At 34.1% G+C, this 18,511-nt stretch overlaps 1 protein-coding gene across 13 annotated transcripts in view; it reads right to left on the bottom strand.

The window, feature by feature from the left end:
- Dlg2 (discs large MAGUK scaffold protein 2) overlaps positions 1 to 18,511 on the bottom strand; it is a 917,250-nt gene that overhangs the window by 537,775 nt on the left and 360,964 nt on the right. For all 13 annotated transcript variants that reach the window (XM_048787977.1, XM_048787981.1, XM_048787974.1 and 10 more), the window contains exon 5: positions 15,074 to 15,243. In XM_048787977.1, coding sequence (XP_048643934.1) covers positions 15,074 to 15,243 — 170 coding nt within the window. The remainder of the gene's footprint in view (positions 1 to 15,073; positions 15,244 to 18,511) is intronic.

Below are 18,511 nucleotides of genomic sequence, written 5' to 3'. Positions count from 1 at the left end.
TTTCTTACCTATCCTCTCTTCTTGTGTTTCATTGAGTACTGTGCTATTCATCTCTCTCTCTCTCTCTCTCTCTCTCTCTCTCTCTCTCTCTCCCCCCCCCTTCCCTCCTTCTACCTCCCTCTCCCTCTCCTGGTTGCAATGAGCTGACAGCATTCCTCTTCCATACCTTTCTACTATGGTATTTCTGCCTTGGAGGACGCTAACCATGTGCTGAAACCTTTGAATGAGGAGGCAAAAATAAAAGTTTCCTTCTTCGAGTTTTTTTGAGAGGTATTTTGGTCATAGCAATGAAAAGCTGATTAACACAGGCTTGGTGGAAAGTGATTAGACCATTGGGATACTCTCCTGAACGTAGGTTCTGCAAGCACCACATACCACTCTCACACATGCTGCCATCATAATGCCAAAATGACCATGAGAGTGTCAACAGAGCTGAGCAGGTGCTGGTGCCACGCTCTTAGGTCTCTAGAACCCAGCCTCAGATATTTTGTTACAGCAACAGAAAATGGACTAAAACAGAAAGTAGTATAGGGATGACATTTAAAGCCATAGGACTCAATGAAACTCCCTAGCAGAAGAGGTGGGTAGAGAAATAAGGTAATACCAGCACTGAGACTTGGGGAACTCTAGGCTTTACAGGTTAAAGGAAGAAATGGTTTGAAATTTCTATATTTTCTCCCTACAAACTTATCTACTTGTATATCTTCAGAGATACATCCTGAAAGCTCATTACTGGAAAAGCAAAATATCTCCTTCCTGGAAAAATAGCTGGTATCCTTTGTGAAAATGAAATGATGTTGCTAGGACTGGGGAACCAAGGTAGAACAAATAAACCAGGGACCGTAACTGTTTTTCATTTTAAATTGCCTAATGGATCAAGTGTTGTACTCCTAACAGACATTGCAATCCATTGCTGATATTTTAAAGTAAAAACATCATAAATGCAAGTAGCTGAACCAACACTATAGTTTTTCACAATCAACTATTACTATTGAATTTTCCAGGGTACTATTTTTAACAATTATGTTCTATTCCTGAGAAGTACAATGAATTTATCACTAAAGTCCACAATGACTATTGCTTTCCTTGCCCCACACTTTCTTTTCTTTCTTTTTCCTATGGCACTAGGGATTGAACCCTGGGATACTGTACCACTAAGCTAGATCCACAGCACTGTTTGTATTTTTTATTTTGAGATAAGGTTTCATTAAGTTGCTGAGGCTGGCTTCAAACTTGCATCCTCCTGCCTCAGCCTCCCAAGTCATTGAGTGGCATGTGCCACTGTGCTTATGCAATTATCACTTTTCTGAAGTTTTCTTAAATCGCAAGAGTTTTCTTAAGAAGAGTTGCAAGAGAAAGTTCCATTTTAAGCTTTAAAAGTTATAAATTACAGTAATGAGGAACTGTACCAACTAAGTTAATGAGAGACGTAACTAGGCGTGATTCCTCATTGAGTGGGTTACAGTGCCTTCTGTGAATGAATAGAGACTAATTTCAAAGTGCTGAAGAAAAAATTTAGAAGGGAGCAATTCAATTTCATCAACCCGTTGGTGGGCTGCCAAATACTCAACTGTCATATTTGGTTTCCAAGGATTTCATTCAAAGTATAACCCTTCTGGAGTCTGATCTGATGGAGCCATCAGGAAATGATCGCTACCAATCTTGCTGGGGCCATCTGAAATGCTGTTCCCAGTAAGAATCTATGGTAGAAGTCTGTATGGCAGACAATCAAGCAAATGAGTATGCTGCTGTGCTATTTAGAGCAATAAGGAAATCCATGTGACATTAGACCTAAGAGATTATCTTTATTAGTTAATGTAAATGTAGATTCTCAAAGGGTTAGCTTCCTACTAAACATTAAGAAAAACATCGTCTCAATTTGAATTTAAGCATAGGGGTAAGATATTTCTAAAAATCATAGGCCCTTTGTTCTAATCTCTCTTTCCTTAAAAACAAATTATGTCTGCACATTGCTTTAATTGAGCAGAGAATTAAAGTGCAAACACCTGGGAAAGAACGGGATATCAAAGTAGAAAACCAGTTGAAATTTTTTAAGTCAAGATCTATAAAAAAAGAATCTTGCTATTTTTATGGTAGAAGACAGATTTGATAGACAAGAAAAACATTGGTTTAGATCTAGTTTGGTTAAAGTGGCTTGTTCAGGCTGTTTATATAGCATACTGATGGAGATGTGAAAAACTGTATTTCAAGACAGTTCTGATTAAAGGTTCTCGTAATTACATCACAGTAAAGTCCCATTTGTCTCTGTACTGTCTGTCTCTAAGCACATCTCCTGACCCATGATGGTGGATATTAAACTGGATGCTTGAGGAATAAATTGAGCTAAAACAAAACTCAGCATCTCTCTAGTTAGCCAAATGTGTTCAGCAGAAAATGAGCGCCATTTAAATTTTTACAAGGAATCCTATTTTGCTGGTTACTATTGGTAAGTGTATTTTTTATGTGTATATCTTTGCTCATCTTCCCATTTTTAAATTTCTGTGTTTTCATTAAAAGTTAGTTTTGGTTATTAAAAAATATGTGATGCGTGCATGAAGTAGAAAAGGTATGAAGAATATACAGTAAAAAACAAGTAAGTTTTCTTCTCATAGTTTCTTTTCTGGGGCAAACACTGTTAACAATTACTTTTCTAGATATTTTCTAGATGGATATTATTTATATTAATTTCCTTTTATGCAAATGAGAAAACATTATTCGTATTGCCTATACAGTGTACTGTGTGTGGTTTAATAACATATTGGGTTTTGTTCCATCTCACTACATTCATTTATTTTTTCAGTACATTAAGCTCATCCATTCATTCAGTACATAAATTTCAGTTCCTCATTTTTTAAAGTGGAATGGCATTATATTATGTAGATAAACTAAATTCTTGTAGACATTTCTCCTTTTTTATATTTGTAATATATGACAGCAGAATGTGATTCAATTCATATTACACATATAGAGCACAATTTTTCATGTCTCTGGTTGTACACAAGTAGAGTCACACCATTCATGTCTTCATACATGTAATTAGGGTAATGATGTCCATTTCATTCCAACATTTCCTACCTCCTTGCCTTCTCCCTTCCTCTCCATCCCCTTTGCCCTATCTAAAGTTCCTCCATTCCTCTCATGCTCCCCCCATCCCCATTATGGATCAGCATCCTTATATCAGAGAAAACATTCGGCATTTGGCTTTGGAGACTGGTTTACTTCACTTAGCATATTCTCCAACTCCATCCATTTACCTGCCAATGCCATGATTTTATTCTCTTTTATTGCTGTGTAATATTCCATTGTGTATATATAGCACATTTTCTTTATCCTTTCATTTACTGAAGGGCATCTAGGTTAGTTCCACAATTTAGCTATTGTGATATGCTGCTATAAATATTGATATGTTGTGTCCCTGTAGTATGCTGTTTTTAAATCCTTTGGGTATAAACTGAGGAGTGGAATAGCTGGGTCAAATGGTGGTTCCATTCCAAGTTTTCCAGGGAATCTCCATACTGCTTTTCATATTGGCTGTACCAGTTTGCAGTCCCATTAGCAATATATGAGTGTGCCTTTTTCCCCACATCCTCGTCAACACTTATTGTTGTTTGTATTCTTAATAGCTGCCATTCTGACTGAAGTGAGATGAAAGAGTTTTGATTTGTATTTCTCTAATTGCTAGAGATGTTGAATATTTCTTCATATATTTGTTGATTGATTGTATATCACCTTCTGAGAAGTGTCTTTTCAGTTCCTGGGCTGATTTATTGATTGTGTTATTTGTTTTGGTGTTAAGATTTTTGAGTTCTTTATATATCCTAGAGATTAGTGCTCTATCTGATGTGCTTGTGGTAAAATTTGCTCCCATTCTATAGGTGCTCTATTCACCTCACTGATGGTTTATTTTGCTAAGAAGAAGCTTTTCAGTTTGAATTCATCCATTTATGATTCTTGATTTTAATTATTGAGCCATAGGAGTCTTATTAAGAAAGTCAGGGCCTAATCCGACATAATGGATATTTGGGCCTACTTTTTCTTCTATTAGGCAAGAGGTTTCTGGTTTATTCCTAGGTCCTTGATCCACTTTGAGTTGAGTTTTCTGCATTGTGAGAGGTACAGGCTTAATTTCATTTTGTTGCATATGGATTTCCAGTTTTCCCAGCACCATTTGTTGAAGAGGCTATCTTTTCTTTAATATATGTTTTTGACACCTTTGTCTAATATAAGATAACTGTAATTATGCGGGTTTGTCAGTGTGTCTTATAGACATTCTTTTGTTATTTAGGCTATGTTTTGCTACTGGAGACACTGTTGCAATTAACATTGCCATGTCACATACAGGCAGATACCTTTATAGAATAAATTCTTAGAACTACAATCAGCAAGTCAAAAATTTTTTTTAAATATTTTTTTTAGTTATATATGGGCACAATATCTTTATTTTATTTATTCTTATGTGGTGCTGAGGATCAAATCCAGGGTCTCACACGTGCGAGGTGAGTGCTTTACCACTGAGCCACAACCCCAGCCCCCCCCCAAAAAAATTATTTAAAAAGAATAAATATTTTAATATTGTTATTCATGATGATAATATTCTATTAGGCTTTTCCAGCTCTTGGAAAGAGTGTCTTTGAATTTGCTATTCTTTTTTAATGAATAATGTTTAATATCATATGAATGTATGATAGATTTGGGGGGAATATTATCTCCATTCTATGACTTTTTCACCATTAATCATACCATCTAGTAAACAAAAGTTCCCCATTTTAATGTAGTCCAACTTAACCAGTTTTTCCCTTTACAGCTATAAACCTTCAGTTTTCAACATAAAAATTTGATTGAGTGATAATTTATTTGGAAAAAGGGCATGCAGTGTGGCTCCAACAGACGTTTTTAAAGACAGAGATCCAGTTTTACTAGTTGACTTATTGAATAATCTATCTTATTCAAAATGCCTCTTAATCATATGCTAAATTTCTTCATGTTGTCTATTTTTGAATTTTCATTTTTTAAATTATTATAGTTTTACAATATATTTTAATACATCTTAGGCCAGACTTCTCTCTTAATCAGTTATTGTCCTTACCAGGCGCAGTGGCACATGCCTGTAACCCCAGTGGCTTGGGAGGCTAAGGCAGGAGGATCCCAAGTTCAAAGCAAGCCTCAGCAACTTAGCAAGGTCCTAAGGAACTGAGTGAGACCCTGTCTCTAAATAAAATATTTTTTAAAAATGGTCTGCAGGTGTGGCTCAGTGGTTAAACATGCCTGGGTTCAATCCCTGGTACTGGAAAAAAAAAGTTTATTGTTCCTTTTACAAATTTTCATGTATTATTCCCATTAAATTTTGCCAGATAAGATTGAGTCAATATTTGTGTTTAAATTTTGTTCATTGATATTTTTGCTTAAAGGTTTTTGATGAAAAAGTAACATTTATAATTTTTTGATGATGCATCTTCTTTTCCAATGACTAACTATAGTATTCTTTCTTAAATGTCCCTTAGTAGTATTTTAAAGTTACTTTTATATAGATTTCACATTTATCAAAAAATTTATTCTTAAATGTTCATCATTCAGTTGCTATTGGAATTGACATGTTCTCTCATTATATCATTAAGTTGGTTACTGTGTTTACATATCAGTATATGTTTACATGCTATTGATTTCTACATATTAATTTATACTTTACCATCTTATTGAATTTCTTTATTGCTTAAAATAATTCTTAACTGTGTTCTTAGTTTAGCATGAGAAATAAATATATTTTTTCACTTTTTAATTCATAATCAAACATATAATCAGAATAATATAAATAAAAGTTGTGGTAAAGGACATGTTTTAGGAAAGACTGAATGGATGATGATATATTTTTTGAGCCCTTGACTGACTTTAGCCACAAGTTCTTTTTTTTAAAAAAAAAATTATTTATTCTGACTAGGTATGTATGACAGCAGAATGCATTTGATTCATTATACACAATATTTCAGCACAACTTTTCATTTACATGATGTAGTGTCACACCATATGTGCAGTCACACATGTACCTAGTATACATGTCCATCTCATTCCACTAACCTTTCTGCCCCCATTCTCCCTCCCCACTCTACCCTCCCCTCCACAAGCTCTTTTTTAAAATCTATGTTCACTATCATTATCTCAAACTTTTACTGTTTGTCATTTATTTCATCATTTTCTTGCTGTTTATTACATATTTTATAAATTCTGTAATTTTATTATTTAGGCTATTTATTGAGTTCCTCTGGTTGGCATTCTTTTTTTTTTCAGTTAATTTTATAGTTTTATCATTTCTGTCTTTGAACATGTGTTTTATTGACTTTATTTTCTTAAGTTGTTCTATAGTATAAATAGTGAATAATTTCATTCCATTCCTTGAATCATAGGTTGGCTCTTTGTTTTCTCTCTTCCTTTTTTTCCTTCTTTCCTTTCTGCCCATTTTCTGCAGGTTATAAGAGCCAAGATCACTCAGGGTGATTAGCATGAGTTCTGGACCCACACACCAGTGATTTGCATCCTGTCTTGGTCACCATTCATGTTTTTTCATGCTTGTTATCAGCCTCCACAGATGCACACAGAATGAAAGTACCTTTAGAGATTCTTAAAAGGATCAAAAAAGATAGACATATAAAGCACTTAGCGTGCTGCCTAACATATGGAAGTGCTTAATAGGTTTGATTGTGATGCTGCTGCTGCTTTTTGTTTTTGATTATGCTTACAGAGGTACTAATTGTTTTCATGGTTGGCACCTCAATCAGATTTCCCTTTGCTCTGATATGGTACACAGGACTAGTTTGTCCTTCTCCTTTGTAACTATAATAATCTTGCTTTTCATTTGAATCATGGCAGAAGATATGGACTCTTTTTGTGTTCAAATCACTTTTCATGCCTGAGCAATGGCTGAGGAAGAAGATGAAGAATAGCTCAGTAGAGGCTGTCAGCAAGTAGCCACTTTTCTTTTTTTTCATATTTTTAATTTTTATTTGTCACTATAGATAATGGTGTGATTTGTTGCTACATATTCACATAGGCACACAAGATAACCATATAATTTGGTCAATTTAAGTGACTTCTGTCCTTGGAACACCCAAATTCTGCTGTCTCTTAAGCTTTTGCTCCTTTCCTATATTAAGGTCTCATCTGTTGGGTAATTTCTCTGATTCCTAGTGGCCCTGTAAAACCCTGATTTCCATTGGAGCGTGTCAGTATTACTGCTCATTTTCCCTACCTCCCACTTTAGATTCTCCCCACAGCAAGTTTCAACTACTCTTTGAAACAAAGCTACTGGCTCAGTGCATTTTTCTCCCCATTTCGTGGAACCAGTGAGAAATCTCAGTGTTTCAATCACTAGTAGGGTTTCAGGAGGGGTGTGAGAGTGGGGAAGCTCCTAAACTTTTCCAAGTCTCTCTCCTATTCTCTCTTTCTTTAATTAGTTTGTCAAGTTTCATTAAGTTGTGTTTCATTACTTCTCTCATTATTGTTAACAAAATTTTACGTGGTGGTTGTTGTCAATTTCCTCTATATTTGTTCTTTTTATGAATTACTAGAGGGGATAATTTCTGTGGGCAGATCAAATTCATCTGCTTTCATAACCTAATAATCAGTTTTTTAGTAGTATGTATGTTCTGCTTTGTAGAAAACTTACCCTATGGGCATTATTTTCATGTTTTATCTTTCTATTATTATTTTATCCAAACTTTCTTTATATCTGTGGGATTTACTTTTACATATATTGTGCTGGGTAATATAATACAGATGAGAAAATGGTGGCTAAAATTAAGAAATGGTTGAGTAACTATTAAGAATGATATTGATAGATATAAATGCTAGGCCCAGTTCAACAATATTATGATCACTACAGATAAACATTAATTTATAAATTAGTATCAACTTTATAAATTGATACTAAATATCCATTATAGTAAAATATAATGTAATTGGTCTGATTGTCAATAGCTAATATGAAGTATTTACCTCTATTCTTGACATAAACCAATAAAAAGATTCTAAGAACAAAGCCAACACATTTCTATATTACAAAAAAAAAAAAATTAACAGAATATAGTGTAGCATTCACAGACAGAATTCACTTGCTATGGTCTGTGCTTATAATCACATAAACAGATCTTTAGATCCCATTCTTTGTACTGTTATTTAGGCAGGATACTGCTAACCTTGAGAAAATTCACAGGACATAAGCAATAAATGAAAAGATCTTCAAATGATAATGTATCAAGAATGGCTGCTGAACTGGGGTGACTTGGTCTAAAGAACAGGCCTGGAAGAAGCAATGACAGTGACCTGTAAATGTCTAACGGCTCTCCTGTGAAGAATGTCCATTAGAGCTGAAGAGGGCAGAAATAAGACAAATGGGCAATCGCAGAGTAGTTCTAGCTTCCAGCTCAATTTTAGGGGGAAAATATCTATCGATTAGAGCAGTTTCCCAAGTAAATAGCTATCATCAGTATTGTAAAGCAGTTTCTTCCCAGACTATTAAAGGAGAAGTTAAACGTGTTGATCAAGGTTACCTTGTAGAGGTCTATGCATGTGTTTATATGGTGGCACTGTAATTGTCTAATTATATGTATATTTTACACACTATATTGTGACTACCATTCCATGTGAGGGCAGCTTGTCTCTATTTCCAGCTTGTAATCAGAATAGAAGTATGAAGGTATAACGGACTAGACTGAACAAAGCACACACAGTCACAGACCTTCTTCATTCAGTATTATCAGATCCTGACTCACCTAGAAAAATGTACCTAGTTTGTTTGCTGTATCATTTTGACTCCTGTGTCCTCCAAATTGCTCTCTTTTCAGTGTTGACTTATATTAATAATGTCATTATTGTGCAAATTTTCAACTTTTAGTGGATTCTTGGTGGGTACTTGTAATTGGGCAACCCATGGCATAGTCTGTGTTTGAAAGATGCTTAAATTGGCTTTCTTTATGGATATTAAAATAGATTTTATCTTATCTTTCCATTAAATTTTCCATGTGAAATAAATTTTCAAGGTATCTAGCCACAATTGAATTATGTTCAGAGACAATGTCTGAGAAGTGTAAGATTTTTTTGATTGACAGTTTAATGACATTAGGAGTCATAGTCCATGAATAAAAAGTACTGCAAATTTTAATTTTATTGGACCTCGGTGTTCCATAGAAGGGAGGATTTAATGTACATTCGTCAATGATTTGGGGAACTAAGATGGATTTAGTTATGAGAGCATAATGAATTCAGCATGAAGCCAGGACCAGTCAGCAGAGGAGGACTGCATTATTTCAGTCTAGATAGATGTCAGATACTTGGTAGAAAAGTCAAAACTTCCTTATTCATCCTCATTTCTTCGATTTAGCATTTAGAACTGTTTGAAATAATGTTTCTGAAGTAAAATAGTTATTGAGTGAATAAATGATAATTTTCTGTACTGTTTGCTTTTTAAAAAGTAAACATGGAAGAAAAGCATTTAAAATATATTGGGCATGATATCTGTATTTGTCATGGCCAATTAATACTTTGATAGAGGAAGGATTTAAACTTAGGTTCCAACTCCAAATCCAAAAGTCTTTCAACCATGTTGCTTTGTGGCTGACCAGAAACTGAAAAGATTTACTTTTGTAATATTTACTATGTCAATAAATTTCCTTTTAAAATTTTAATAAACAAGCTATCAAGGTAAAAATTCAGCTTGGTGAATATTGATAGCTATTCATAGGTTTTCTCTGTAAATAATAAAACTTTGAATTTAAAGAAAACTCAAACTACATCCAGTACAGTATATTTTTTTTAAATCTGAAGTTTTCATGATAAAAATAATTTTGACTTTAAAAATATACACAAGGAGTCACTAATCATAAATTCTGTTAAAAACGAACTAGCTTTAAATAGCAAATAAGTAAACAAACAAAAACTTGATGGCCATGTTAGTCCCATAAAGCAAATGAAAGGAGCAACACACTTAGCAAATGCAATCAAGTGATCTACTCTCCCATCGTGTGATAATGTAGAGAACAGTGGGCATTGCAGTGGCAATATTTGCAGTTTGTTTTTTTCATGCATAAATCATTTGCTATAATATCTCTGGAGAGACCTTGTTTATAGACATAATTATGAAGAGTGAACAAATATTGGCTTAGGGAACACCTCCAATCTACAAATACCTTGCATCCAGAAATAATCAGAAATTAACAATATGCATACATAACAAATTACACAGATATGTGCCAGAAAACAAAGTGAAGTCTCAGATACATTGTCCTTTATCCAATTAGAAAAAAGATTTGTTTTTTTGATGGAGAGAAAGTGGTAACTCAGCTCCAATTTACCAAGAAGAATGTTTTCCTTGTTTAATACATAGAGTTTGGCATTTTATTTGATTCTGTATTATTTATCCCCATAAAAGGTTTCATTATATATGTCCTCAAGCAAATCCCCTTGTGTACCCAAGGGGACTATTTTGGTAATTCAAAAGGATTGAAAAAATTTTAGCACTAAAAGGAAAATTTAGTGCTTTGAGACCCCATACCAAACAGTTAAATTGGCTACTGTGTTTACCAAGGGTCAAATCATTGTTCAGAATGGTCTTCATCACAAACAGGTCCACCTACCAGTGGGAACTTGGAGTCCAGGATATGGGCCTGAATAAAAAGTAAACTGCTCTTTGCATTCAGAAGCAGATTTGCACATGTATTAAAAAATGAATACACATTATAATTTACCACATGGCAAGAGACTGGGGGAATATATGGTATCCTTCCATGTAGCTATTTGTTGGGTGCCAGTAATGGAACTTGCTGTATAATCTTTGTGTTTATTTTCTACCAATGGTAAGGTAAACTGCTTGGTCATGAACAACTAAATTATGGACAAATAAAATATTTGATAACCTAAAACCCCATATTATAGGAAAGCTGTCCATTATGGTGGTTGGGGTGCGTGGATTTCAGTGCAGGCAGTCTCTGTACTAAGTATAAGGACAGTGTATTTAATTTTCATTTACAATGCTAGTTTATTCAATATTCACTGAACTCTTTGCTCACTACAGGAAGCTATAGGACTTATTTATACACTAAAAGTCAAGTTATGGAATAATAGATGGGCCAAATGACCAGTTTCTGAAATCTTAACATGAATTTTTAGGCCATAGGAACTAACAGTTTGATATATGCTTAATTTTATACAGCTCCTTAGAAGTTATGACTTACCGTGTCCTTGGAAAAGTCACTAGAAATCTTTTATTGTAAATCTATTTCCTAAGAGCCCACAAACATACTTCAAATTTTCCTACTTTATTTGATTTTCAGTTGCTTGGCAAACCTAAATGGATTTGCTTAATCAATTCTTTGTACATATGATTATCCTTTCTTCTCACTCAATTGACTGCCCCCACACAGATACCCCAGCTTCTTTCAATGACTAAATCTCTGTTAGTTTAGGGAAATTCTTACATATTGTTAAGATACTCTATATCATATTTGCATATTACCCCAATACTTATTATCGTAATACATAGCTATAAATCACCAAACAGGTAGTTCTATCTAAATATTGGAAGATTAACACTGCTATAAAAGCAGAATCACAAATAACAAAGATTATCTCAGAATTATAAATTTGTGCAATGGATAGAAGGAATAAAACATAGTACTGAATTATAAAAATGTAAAGTTTAATTTATATAATCATTTAATTACTGTTTCAAAGAATCCTATAACATTTACTTACAGAAAAGGAAGGAATAACACTCTTTACCTTTTATGTGCACAGATAAAAACAATCCTCCAATTGAAAATAGTCTGGATATGAAGAAAGTCTACAAAATGGATTAACTGAATGTTTATAACTGTTCAAAATATCTAAAGTGGACATATTTATGATTTTCTAATATCAAACATTATTGATAGGAGAAAGTCAATTATTCAGGTATCTCCTTAGTTCAGATATTTGACAAAATATGGGGTGGGGAGAACCAGTGTGTGAATTTGACAGGTTTTTCAGCTTCCCCACTTCTGTTCCTTGAGATCTCCTTTTCATATGCACCCCATTCTTCCACCATGTACAGAAGCGAATGCTTAGTCATTCCTCCACAATTATTTCTTCATTATCTCAACTTTCTCACAGATTGCACCCCAACTAGAAAGCTGGGCCTCATCCTTGACACACCCCTGTCCAGTTTCTTAATAAGTGGCATCAATTGTATTTCCAGCAAAAAGCACAAATCCTTTCTCCTTTTCTGCCTCTTCCAAGTAACCCCTAACAGATCTCTTCTTTTGCATTAGAACTTTTTGAGGAGACTCCAGCTGATTCATCTTCATCCTCCACAATGCACATGGCTCTTCATGGTATAAGCTAAACATTGATAGAACTTTCTTTCAAATGTACCATAAGTCAAAAATAATTATAAGTTGCTAAATGAAGTTAAGATAGCAAGATATTAGATTTAGAATAAGATCAAATTTAATTATTTCATTTATGCTGATTCTGCACTTCCTGTGTTTAAGGCCCTGGAAGAGGCATTAGTTATTCAAACAATGATTAGCATAGTTAATTTTCTTGTAAACCAACAAGTTTTATATAGAGAAATCAATTCCAAATCAATGACCTTTGCATAACAACTGTACAAGAAGTGTAACTAACTCAGCATAATTCCAACAGGCCTAATGGGGATTTGGCAGGATCTGGCTTTCACCATGCAAAGTTCTTTCCAGTATTATCCTCGTTCTCCTTAGCTCATTACACCAGATCATGTATGATCCCCTCTTCTACAGGTTGTGTAATTTTGGTGGATTATTGCCTAAGTATACCTGGTTGATTCATGTGCATTTCTAAAGCTTCCCCACACCCCCACTGCCCCATGTTGCAAAGCAATTCCTGCCCCACTCCAGGCTCAAAAATAAGAGTTCAGAATTAAGTAAAGCAGCTGGAGGGTTGCCCAAGTGCCAAAAATAAGGGTTCAAAAGTGTGTTCTTGATAAAATTAAGACGTTTTGGTTTATCAATTCTCTATATAGCTTTTAAGTGCTCTGCTGAGCAGTTGGAGGTCATCAAGTGACCTGGAAATTTGGAAGCTTGTGAATGAACTGTAATATTTTGCTGGGTGCTTAAAATTAGTATTTGCCTTAGGGAATGTGCTGAATAATTGATAATAACTGAATTATAGAAATAGCTACATATTATCTAAATGTAGTATGTAGTTTCAATAGAAATAATATGCATGCCTACTTTGTTTAAATTTCAGGTGCACTGCCAATACAATTTTAGTAAATAGATAAGAATAATAGATAGTCTTTCTTCCATACCACTAAAGAGTATAGTATGAAAATGCTTTATTTTTTTCTTTTCTTGAAATTTAAGTCTGTGATTTTAATACACTGGGATTTAACCCATGAGAGATCTCTCAGTATTTTCCTTATATTACCAAACGATTGTTATACAGGCTAAAATCATATACAGTAAATTATACTAAAAATAACATGTTTACCATAGTTATATTTATTGGGCAGTTATTTTGTGTAAGGCTTTATTCTAAATATTTAATGCAAATTGACTCAAATTCTCACAACTTCTCTAAGAACAAGTACTATTTTTATTTGCTTCTTGTAGATAAGAAAAGGCAAAGAGAAGTTAATTATTTTACCCAGTCTAAGAAAAGGCAAAGAGAGGTTAATCATTTTACCCAGCCTCTCAGCTGGTGAGCTGCAGAGGCAGAGTTCCAATCTAGACTTTTGGGGTCTAAAGTCTGAATTCTTCATCAGGCTTGACTGGCTTATTATGTACCCACTATTAGTTTAATGCTTAGTCCTCAGAAAACTTATGAGGTAGATATACCATTATGATCTCCACTTAATAATGAAGGGGGTGGCCTAATCAAGGTGACTCCACCAGTAACTGGCTGAACCAAGCTTTTAAACTCAGTTCTGACTCTTAGGCCTGAAATATTAAAGACCACCTATTACTGTCTCCCAGAGGAAACTGCATGCTTATTTTTTTAAATCACATTTAGTATTAGAATTGAAATAGATTTTAAAGGAAAGGGAAATGGTTCACTCAAAGTGTATAGTGATTAATCTAATCATTACCTAAAAATATTTAAATACTGTAAAGCCAAATAATAGATTTTTCTAAAATGTTTGAACACTACTAAACTAATATTAAATGTTATTATTTTAAAGAATAGTGTTCAAAGGATCATTCTTAAAAGTTGGTATGAATTACCCCATGCCCCGTCCCTTCCCCTCCAGCCCCTCTGCCCTAACTAGAGTGTACATGTATGAAGACAGGAATTCATGTGAATATATTATGTATACAACCAGGGATATGAAAAATGGTGCTCTATATATGTAATAAGAATTATAATGCATTCTACTGTCATATATAAATTTTTAAAAATTACATTAAAAAAAAGTTGATATGAAGATTCATCTTACTGCCTATGTAGTTCTTCAGAGTAACCACAGTAACATTATAGATCTGAGACACTTCAAAAAATTAAAGTTTATTTTAGTTATTCCAAGTATAAAATACTATGTAATACTTTTTGGGCATAATGTATAAGAATATCACAAAAATAAAGCAAATCATAAAGTGTTGTAATTGTTATCATTTTTATGTCAGTATAGATTACTACATTACTGAGAGGATTTATCACTTATATCTGAAAAATTAACATGCATTAAAAATTTTTCAAAAAATGTAATGGTTGTTGCTACTTATTATTACTAAGGGCATTCCTACATAAGTCTGTCATTTCCTTATCTGAGTTCATATTAAGAGTTTTGGTTTCTTAGGCTGGAAACATAGATTATTGGTAGAGTATTGCCTCACATGCATGAAGTGTTGAGTTTGATCCCCAGTGCCACAAAAATAAAAAAAAAAGAAAGAAAGAAGACTTTTTTTTCTTTCCTCTCTATAAAAACTATTACTGCAGAATTTAAAATCTCTTGGTAAACAATGAATGTCAGAATACAAGAAGGTATGTTGTAGGTGGGTTGTGGTACAAACTCTAGCCAAATATTTTTTGCTATTCATGTCTAATCATGAGTCATTTAATTTTTTATTACCTTTAGGCCCTTTGAACAGCTTGATTTCCACAACGGTCTCTAAAATGGGTCGTCTTCTACGCACATACAACCGGACAATAGACCCTGCTTCTTTGAGAGCTTCCACGGCTTTACTGTGGGAAACCTCTGACACATCCACTTCATTCACCCGCAAGATACAATCATTGACCCTGAAAAGGAAGAAAAGGAGGCAAGATTCAATAGTGCTGGGAGGATCTCAAAAAGAATATTTTTATATTTGTGACTTTCTACTTTTATGATAATGGGAAGTAAAAAGTATAAGAAATTGCTAAGTGTTCAAATTTGAAAGGATATTTAAACTACAAGAAATCAAGAAAACTTTAAGCTCTCTCTGCCTTCCCAGCCTTCCCCACACTGAGCACACTACTAGTCAGTTTCCATCCTGAACTTCAATTCATGCTGATAGAGGCTGCAGGTCTTATGGCATAGTTAGGACATGTATTTTAAGATATCTGTGAATTACATCATTGTTTTGATTGGTTTTAAACGGGTTTGGTTGAAGGTTATGATTTGAGTGGTTCTCAGGACTTATAACTATGGACTATATAGACATAACAAATGTAACTTTATACATTAAATTTTCTAAAATTCTTAATTTGCTAGTTGTAAAAGTAATATACAATCATTTTAGAAAATCTGAAAAATATAAAATGTTGGAAAGATGAAAATTATATATGACTCAATCATCTAAAATAAACCTGCTAACTTTCTGGCAAATTATCTTCAAATACTTTTTCATCAAATTCATCTCACAACATTATAAATATTAAAATTCAGATTTAATGAAGTTTGAAGAGATTTGCAATCTTGTTCAAGGTACTTACTTTGAAAACTAAGAACTATGGCGAGTTCTATGTCAGACTTTCATTTTTTTTTTCATTTGCACAATGAAAGGAATAATTGGACTTTTCCATAAACATTTCTGGGTAGTTTACAGTTATGTGGCATAGATTTCAAGTGCTTTTATTTTCACAATAACAATTAGTGATAGCATTAATAGTGGTTAAGAGCATGGGGCTTGAGGCTAAAGATGTCATCACTCTATATCCATTCTAGAATTCCTCAACTCAGATCAGCATGTTGCTCAGAGTCAGGGACAAGGGCTATCCATGCCTGAGTTCTCTTTCCTGCCATCACCACACATTCAGCTGCACCTGCTCAGTGTATCTTTAGTTCATTCAGGTTTCTTCACCTTTACTGGTGCCAACTTCATCTCTCACCTGAACTTTCACAACCACCTGCCTCATCTCCTTGAATCCTCACCTGTCACCTTTTAATTTATTCTCTACATAGTAGCCAGGGTAAAGTGAACATGGTTGATTGCTTATGTAACTCCCATTTCCAACTTCCTCTTTCCAGAGTCCAGTTTTGCTTAGGAGATCTATTATGAGCAAATATTAATTGAATTAATAAATAATAAGTTTCAGTTCAATCCTTGGGTCCTCTATTTCCTTAATTTTTATTTATGGAAAGTTATCTTAGCCTAAGTGTCCATATTCTCATCTCTAAATTGGATATAATAGCAATATGTAGTACAAAGGCTTGGGGGGAAGATTAAAATAGATAATGTTCACATGAGCCCTTACAAAGTGCCCAATATGTTCCTGATTAATAGTTGTTATTGATAATGGTGTAATATTCATTGATTTCTAATGTTCCTAACTACTGGATTCTTTCTGTAACCTTGTGGAATAAGACTTATTATTTACATTAGAGAAATGAGAGGAGTAGTTCCAACTGGTTCAGTCTTTTGTTTAAAGCTGTCAGCAATTTGGGTGGACATTGGATTTGATCTCAGGTCTTCTTCACTTCAAAATGTGGGCAATTTCCTCTTAGGACCACATATATCTAATGTGATCAATAGTTTCATATATGTTTTCACAGTATTTCAAACTTTTAGGCCCATAGAAGGGATATTATACAAAAAGTATGGGTAGAATTTTCCTGTCTTTGTTTTGTACATAATTTTTCAATGATTGCTTGAGGAGGTGAGCTATAGAAACCCTTGCCTCAGTGAGAACACAGAGCAGCCTCAAAATCCTGAGATGGAACATTTTACAAAGATTCAGTGATATCACTCATCATAACAGATGGTATAGGTTTAATGGATTTACACATACATTTCCTCTCTGACAAAGAAAAAAAATCCAGAAAACTACCAATTAAAATAGTTTTGAGAACATAGGCAGCATGGGTGCCAGCCTCCCTGCAGCAGCTGGTCCTTTGAGAATGGGTAATTTTGCCATCTCATGATAATGCAAAAACATTATGTTTACCATCACCCCATGCTCAGAATACTAATCATATCTTAAAACATTGATTTTCACAAAAGGGAGTGGCTGAATTAGAAAAAATTCTGGAGGCTATATCTATTAAACTACTATTTTTTTCCTCTTGCATACAGTGGGATCCTTAATTGTCAATTACGAGTGTGAGGAAAACAGAGCCCAGAACACATGGTTGTTCCTGAATATGTAGATGAAGTAGGCAGATTCAGTGCAGCACACAGAGCACAGGATGATGAGCTGTCAGGAGGTCTGGATCGGAGCCCCAGCTCTCTATCAACTCTATGATCATGGTCAAGTTACTTTGTCTCTTTGAACTTTAGCTTTCCATGCAAAGAAAGGAAGCATGTCCAGGGGTGGCAAAAGGAGTAACCAGGAAACTAAAGTGTACAGGTATATGTATAAATGGCAAGATGCCTCAGCTATGAAAGTTTTTGCTATTGACAGGTAGGTCAAAGATGTGCTCAGGGATTTGCTGAAGAGAGAACAGGACAGAAATTTAAATATTTTTGGATACCTACTATGTGATATATTAGTATAATCACTGCATTTATTTATTTTCATTTCAATTTATAAAGATTTGGTCCCCATTTTATAAATAGTAGAATTTTACTGACAAGGTCACAGTGCTGATGGGGACAGCAAGAAGGTTTTAACCTGGTTTTGTCTTTTTCAAAAGTATATCCTGATATAAAGGTACTCTGAGTTGATCATGTTAAGTTTAAAAAAAAAAATGATGAGGAGGAGTTTACATTCAAATTCTCAAAAGAAGCAGAGAATGTCAAGCCAAACTAGGACACTCAACTTCCTCCCAGTTCACTTGAAATAGAATTTGTCTGGAGGGTCACAGCTATTTAAAATTAATCTGCTTTCTTTACCAATAGATAACCTTTTCAGTGAAGTTAGCACCCTGTATTCATTTTGAAACATAAAAGTGTATCAGCTTCAAGTGTAAGGAATACTTTGTCCCAGAACAAAGTACAGCATTTATAGTGTTTCAGAACCACTGTAATAGAAATCATTTGCATACAGACTTCCTCCCTACTCCACCAATGTAATTAAGCTGATGCTTTCACTCTTCCCATTCTTTCTGTTCAGACACAAGCCTACAATATTCATTTGTGGAAGTTTT

The sequence above is a fragment of the Marmota marmota genome, unplaced genomic scaffold, assembly GCF_001458135.2.
Source record: "Marmota marmota marmota unplaced genomic scaffold, marMar, whole genome shotgun sequence".
NCBI classification, from domain to species: Eukaryota; Metazoa; Chordata; class Mammalia; order Rodentia; family Sciuridae; genus Marmota; species Marmota marmota.
This window is presented reverse-complemented; position numbering and strand designations above follow the sequence as displayed.